Source organism: Electrophorus electricus, unplaced genomic scaffold (assembly GCF_041902795.1).
Source record: "Electrophorus electricus isolate QZ-2024a unplaced genomic scaffold, ASM4190279v1 Scaffold190, whole genome shotgun sequence".
In the NCBI taxonomy this organism is placed as follows: domain Eukaryota; kingdom Metazoa; phylum Chordata; class Actinopteri; order Gymnotiformes; family Gymnotidae; genus Electrophorus; species Electrophorus electricus.
In genome coordinates, this window is record NW_027658471.1 from 60,434 (window position 1) to 67,612 (window position 7,179).

The following is a 7,179-nucleotide window of genomic DNA, read 5'->3' on the forward strand; positions in this document are numbered from 1 at the left end:
ATGAACACTGCTCTCCTGTGTCACCTCCGGAGTAACCAGGCAACCCCTCCTCCCAGTCTCTGTCCAGCTCTACACAATAAACAGGGGTTTCTCCAAAGCTGGAATGGGGTGATGAGGAGGTGCTTTGACACCTGGTTCTGTTTTCCCATTAGCTGACAGGTATGGCAGGTTCTGATAGAAGCAGAAATGTCTGACCTGCTTTGTCATGTAAATGTTTTATTACCAGCTCATGTACTGCTGAAGGGACCACAACTTCAACCAGACTCACCCAAAATGGTACCATACTGAGGCAACAATTTCTACAAAAAATCCCACCCTGTATAAAATAACCTTGACCCAGAATTTCAACCACTTCACAAACATTAGCAAATAACTTCAAGGATGAGTCCACTTTCTGTTCCCTAATCGGATCAGTAAGAGAACGATTTAAGGGCAAATCCGCTCACGGAGCTACTTCTCCCGTAACACAGGACACAACCTTGACCTCAGCAGGTGGGCTCACCATGCACATCACAGTGCAAGCAGTGAACACCGCTGGAAACTGCAGCACACATTGATCAGACGTTCTCAAGGGAAGGAGTGGGCAGTACCAATAAATGTGGAGGAACATCGCTCAAAACACATTACTGACACGCCATCCACAGGACATGCAGAGCAGAGCCCCAACAACACATCTCCTTGAACACCTTCTGCAGGGACACCAAGAGAGTATACACAGATCTGAACCACCTCGGCAAAACAGATTCCAGAATAGATGGTTTAGAAGCCCTAGTGTCATGCAGGGTTTTACTGGCGCCCTCTAATCCTATGACCTTGCATGGTTGCATTCCTCCTGGCTGCATTCGTTACTCACATGCGGAACATTTTGCATTTTATGAATCAAAACATCATCTGCTGCTGTAGCCACCCGGATGCAGTGCTCACATTATGTTCCCTGATCAGGAAGAGAAATGTTGAACTGCTCAAGTAACACTAACAGAAACAGATTGTCATATGTTTCAGGCTGTGACAGCATACATGATGTCGGACCACTAGTAACACACTGATGTATAAGGGTGTGCTCAATGTCTGGCCACTGGTAAATCACTCATTTGAACAAAGTAAAAATATACTTAAATTGAAGATCAAGCCATTGGAACGCCAAATGCTGTTGTGCCTTTTCAGATTCCCACTCCAACTTTTGTTTTTCCAATTTCTAAAGAAGGAGCTCCTATTGTTGTTCAAAAGAATATCTTCCCCCTCCATACAAGACTACAGGATTTGACCCAGTAGCAGAATGTGTGATGGCAAGATTTTACTACTATCAACAACTTAATAATCGCCTTCATACTTTCTTTCAGCCATTTATCTATGGCACTTCACCAAATTAAAAAATTATCCTCTACCTCCAACAACCCCGGCACTAACCCTCCAAAAACTGCTCCTTGCAAAAGGAATCAAGCAAGACTGCAGAGGGAGCCTAACAGAAACCTCCAACCTCCAAAACTCTAAACCCTTCAAACACCCCAACCTCCAACCCCTCCAACCTCCAAAGTCCCAACCTCCAAACACTGCAATCCCTCCAACCTCCAACCCCTCCAACCTCCAAACACTGCAATCCCTCCAACCTCCAAAGTGCCAACCTCCAAAGACCTAACCTCTAAACCCTCCAAACACCCTAACCTCCAACCCCTCCAACCTCCAAAGACCTGACCTCCAAACCCTACAACCTCCAAAGCCAGTACTAAAATGAACTCACCAAGCCAACTGCACACAGAACTAAAATATTTTTAAAAAGCCAAACAAGATTAGAGGAACCTCTTCTCACATAAAACAATGAACCACATAGACCCTGATCTACATACAGTTACTGGTGGTGGGTATTTATGCACTAAAGCCCATAAGCACCAGGAAAAATCCCTTAGCTCAGTAGCTCAGATGAGACTGCACCAACCACTCCACCCATGGTCACCATTCAAAAACAACAAACTAAAATAAAAAAAAAGGTCAGTGTGACTAAATAGGCATGCTGCTGTATTGAACAGAACAAAACAACCACAAGAACCTAACGCTAAAGGGGAACATTTCAGTCAAATCCTACCCACACCACCACACCTTAAACACAGGGCCTGGGACTGTGTGAAAGTAGTTCACTGTATCTGAAGAGCCTGCTGATGGGAGGTCAGACTCCAACTCAGCAGTCAACATCATTCTGTCACACAGCTGTAGAGCTCCGTGTTCACGGGAACTACTTTTCCTGAGTTTAGTCCAATAAAGAATTTAAACACAACATGCGATTACATACAAAACAGGTAAATGTGCCCTGTAGAGTCTCCTAGTGATTAATTTGTCTCAAACTTTGAGGTTTTGCTCGGAATGTTAGATTTAATACAATTGTCCATTTTGGTAAGAATCAGACAAACTATGATAGTATAAATAAAGTATAGTACATCTCATTGATGGCACATGCAAAGTTTAATTTGATCTGATGTTGGGATGCTGAGATAGTTTTCTGGCATGTATAGCACTCCATACATTCCATACTGAGGTATATTCAGCCAAACTCAACCGACTATCTTGGCTCATATGTTTAAAAGCGCTGTGAAGTTTTGTCAAAACTGAATCCAGCATTTATTAATTTTAACTGTTTTATGTAAAATGTGAGCCATATTGGTGTAAAAGTGCAAAATGTTTTTGATTGAGGTTTAGACTGTTGTGAATATGTTGAGATATTGAGATTGTGGATTAATATTCCAGTGGACCTTTTGTGTTTGGTTTGAGCTCTATGCCTTACTGTGGGAGAAAATACAAATACAAAAATGTACAAGGTTGTGCTATAGCGCCACAAAGCCAATGAGGGTGCACTTACTGGCCTGAGTCATTTAACACCTGTTGCACAAAACTTGGTCTTGGTCATGGTCACGTAACACCATGTGGCCTTTCTGGGAAAATGACAGCTATGTTACTGCATGGTTTACAAAGCAGCTCAGGAACACAGGGTGTACAGAGCAGCTCAGGGAATAAAAGAGAACTCAGGGAAAGACATTTGAGGGGCTATAGAGGGATAGAGAGATAGAGGGAGGGATAGAGGGATTCCCAGGTGCAATATAAAGCCATACATAAGATGCAGTGATGAGATTAATGATTCTGTTCTCAACCCAGTCTGACTTAACAAGCCATGTTAAAGAGATGCAGGAACACTGTGACTGGAAACTGGGGTTATCCCACTGATCTCTAACCAAAGTTAAAACAGGATTGTGTTGTTTAAAAATAAGTGTGAATTTCATTTCTTAGCATTGACCTCTGAAAACACGTTTTTCATTATTTTGAAATCACAGTCTTAAAAACACAGCCTTAAAACACAGCCATAAAAACAAAGCCGTAAAACACTGCCTTAAAACACAGTCTTACGAACTTTAACTCTAACCCTGACCCTAACCCTAACCCCTCTTAACCCTAACCCTAACCCTGAGCCTAACCCCCAACTCTAACCCCTATTTCTAACCCTAACCCCATTGCTTATTGAAACTACCATTTTAAAGGATGACACAGACACAGAGTATGGTGTCCTACAGAAACACAGAGTCCTGAAGTAGTGACCGTTGTTATGTTCTGGTCTGGCTTGAGCTAAGCAGTTCAGCTCTGCGACCCAAACCCTTGCCTTGCTCAGTCTAAAAAGAGTAGCAGCAGAAATTAGGCCAATAAAGAGAAAAAGAGAATAAGACACTTTCAGAATTAGCTTCTGTCCCTGCATGAGCCAGTTCTGGATCTCTGGTACCAATTTTCCACCAACAGGTCTGGTGCTGGTTCCTGTGAACCTTTTAAGATCAGACCGGCGTTTCCCTGGTTTAAGATTATACCCACGTTTCCACTGGTTTAAGATCAGAGCCACGTTTGAGGTAACACATGAGGTAATAAAAAGAGTGTTTACAGGACAAAGGCGTTTAAACATCGAATTAGAAATATTAATAACAAAAAACAAAGGATCACAGAGATTCTGTATCCGTATAAAATTAACTTTGTACCGAGCTGTACACTTTGTTGAGGCCTCTGCAAGTTTTTGCAAATGATTCTGGGTAGGTAATGATTCTTTGTCTGTAATGGTACCAAGATCCAACTGGTATAGGTGTTGACTATCAATGTGAAAATTTGGACATAAATGTGTGTGTGTGTGTGTGTGTGTGTGTGTGTGTGTGTGTGTGTGTGTGTATATATATATAATATATATATATATATATATATATATATATATATATATATATATATATTTTTTTTTTTTTTTTTTTTTTTTTTTAAATGTCAATACAGCCACACCAGCATTCAAAACAATTACATGTTGATGACATGTACTATATATCTAAGAATAATACTAATTATTATAGAGTCCCAAACACTCTTAACTGCTTTGCAAGAAAAGGTACTGACATCAGTACCTCAGAGAAAACAGCCTTAACTAGGTTACAAATTAGTTGTTAATGGACTATTTTATTGTCTGAGGACATGATCAAGGTACTCCTGGACTGGTTCTGAATCTTTAAATATGTCACAGATGCAGTGTCATGGCACTTGAGACTAACCCCAACCCCAGAGACAAACCCTAATTCTAGAGATTAATCCCAACCCTAAACCCAAACATAGAGACCAACCCCAATCCTAGAGATTAACCATAGACTCTGAATGTATTCCTGCCCATCAGGGTTCAGTCTGAATCGAGGTCAAAGGTCTGGTAGATAAAGGGCAGTACTCACGCGTGCCGTCAAAGTGCTTAGCGATGGTGTCCAAAAAGGTGTTCTGGGGGGCCAGCAGCCCCTTCATCACAGGCATGACTGCTGTGTGCCAATATCACTCCATTCCAGCCAGAGAGAAAGAGGGATGAAGGGAGTAGAGAGGGATAAAGGGAGGGAGAAGACTAATGACGAAAGAGCAGAAACCCATCGGTCCTCTGCAGCAGGCAGCATGGGGCTTGCCCGCAGCTACAGAGCAGAGCAGCACAGCCGGGAGGGCAGCCACTGCCTGACAGGCGCATCTCTCCTTCCTAATTACTCCTGGAGGACGTTCATGTGCTGCGCTGAGTGAGCGCTGATGACGTGAGCCGTGGGCCCTTGCTCTGTGTCCGTCCGCCTCCTTTTGCTTAATGTGTTTGTTGAGAGCACATATTCAGTCCAAGTTTTGTGTTTGTCATTAGCTCACAGCGGAGTGGAGACTGTCCCGTCCTACAACAGCCCCAGGGAATCCGTCCTGGGCCTTCATTCGCCAGCCACATGCATGTCCGCGCTTTTGCCTGCTGCTTGGACTTACTTAGTTCCTCTGCTTGGCTAGGCAGCGGCGCCTGCTGGAGGTCTCCGGTCCTGGATCACACCTGTCCTGGCCTGTTCATGTAGTAGGTGGACAACATGCCTCTCCATTCAGCTCATTCTCCACTGATACCTCTCACAGTGATCGCTCACTCTCTCTCTCTCCCTCTTTCGCACACTCGCGCTCTCTCTCACATGCACAGATGCTAACATATTCTCTTAGTCTGTCTCTCTGATACTCCTTTTGTGCGTTCTTCATCACGCGCTTCACCCTCATAAAGCTCCCTTGGCATGAACGTTTCTTGATTTGGGATTAGATCTCATTAACAAAGCATGGTATCGCATTTCTAAAAGTGCTATAAATGTCTCTGCAAAGCCCTAATGCTCTCTATGACACAGTCTTCATCACAGAATAGGACTTTTATAATGAACAAGGATATCAAACCACACCCTTTCTCTCACACACGTTCTGTTCATGACACTACTAAACTAGGTTGTTATTGTCTAATGTGAGGTGTTCGTGCACGATGTGGCCATCCATTATCATGGAATAAAAGCATCTACTTTTACAGCATTTATTTAATGCTTTTATACAAAGCCACTTAAAATTCTGACTGAACACAGAATAATTGAGGGTTAAAAGGGCCTTGTTCAGGGAAACAGTGAAAACTTGGGCCAAAAGCAGAAAATAGGTTTAGTTAACAAAATAAATAAATAAATAAATCAAATCCTGTGAGACATGAATATAAATGAATACCACTAAGGAAACTTCTCTTTCTCCCCTCTATGTCCAGACACTCCACAGAATGCAGTCCAACATCAGAGTTGGAATTATTGCAGGGCCTGTGTACAATATGATACATCCCTGCCATCTGCTGGCCATAGAGAATATTACATGAATCTAACTACTGCAGTCAAAACCAGACATCAAAAACCTGCTTAAATTGTATTTTTCAGTATACTGATGCAATAATACAGGCTCACATGTACGTAATATTGTCTCCATCAATAATTCACACCAAGAACCACCATCTTTGTATATTGTATACGGTCATGAGCGCCCGTCTCTACAGCTGCAGCAGGCGGAGCGTGACGGGCGTCGGGACAGTCCCGAGTGTAGGGCCGTGGGAGGAAGGCTGGGCCTCTGGGTCCTTGTTCCTTTTGCCTATCGTGAGAAGCCCTGCAGCTTGATTCCGAGAACTCTGTAAAAGATTTTGCAACCGGTCCTGGTAACGCCTTTCGGTTAGCTTTTGTTCACCGAGTATAAGGATTCCTGCGGCAGTGTCGTCCATCTTCCCCACCACGTCCTTCCTGTAAACTGCACGGCACAGCAGAAGGTAGAACCTGCAAGATCGGGGTTTCCGCGTGCAGCAGACAGCCATGCCCTCGGCATCACGTACCATGTGCGCTAGCAGCACAAGGAAGAGCAGCACCTGCATCCTCTACCAAAGTGGCGGGAAAAGAGAGAGCACATATTTGATTTTGAGTTCAGCAGTGCCAGACTAGAGTGTGACATGTCAGCACAAACACAGCACAGGAAAACTTCTGAACTAGAATCCAAATTCCAGATTTGCCACCACTTCCTCAAATGCGCTGTACATCGGTATTTGACACAGCTCTATTGGAAGTGATATTGGCACCTTTGACTCACCCCCTCCCCCACTACAACTAAATAATTTTGTTTTTCCTTTTAAGTTTATGCTGAACTTCTCCATTTTTGGAAATGACAACAGTTTAAGAAAAGACTAAAAGGCTGCAAAAATATGGAAAATGGAGTGGAAATAAATGAAGCCATCATTAATTGCATCATTAATTAATTCATTAATTAATCATTAATTAATTCCATGCTATAGCACAAGGTGGTAGCAACACCAGTCATGGGGAGCGTGAACACTGTCATACTCAA

At 43.0% G+C, this 7,179-nt stretch overlaps 1 protein-coding gene across 1 annotated transcript in view; it reads right to left on the reverse strand.

Annotated features, from left to right (window-relative positions):
- LOC113591519 (potassium voltage-gated channel, subfamily H (eag-related), member 4a) overlaps positions 1–6,345 on the reverse strand; it is a 31,063-nt gene extending 24,718 nt beyond the window's left edge. Inside the window, exon 1 of the mRNA XM_027032033.3 lies at positions 4,728–6,345. Within this exon, the coding sequence (XP_026887834.2) occupies positions 4,728–4,803 (76 nt within the window). The 5' untranslated portion in view covers positions 4,804–6,345. The remainder of the gene's footprint in view (positions 1–4,727) is intronic.
- Between the last annotated feature and the right edge of the window lie 834 nt (positions 6,346–7,179).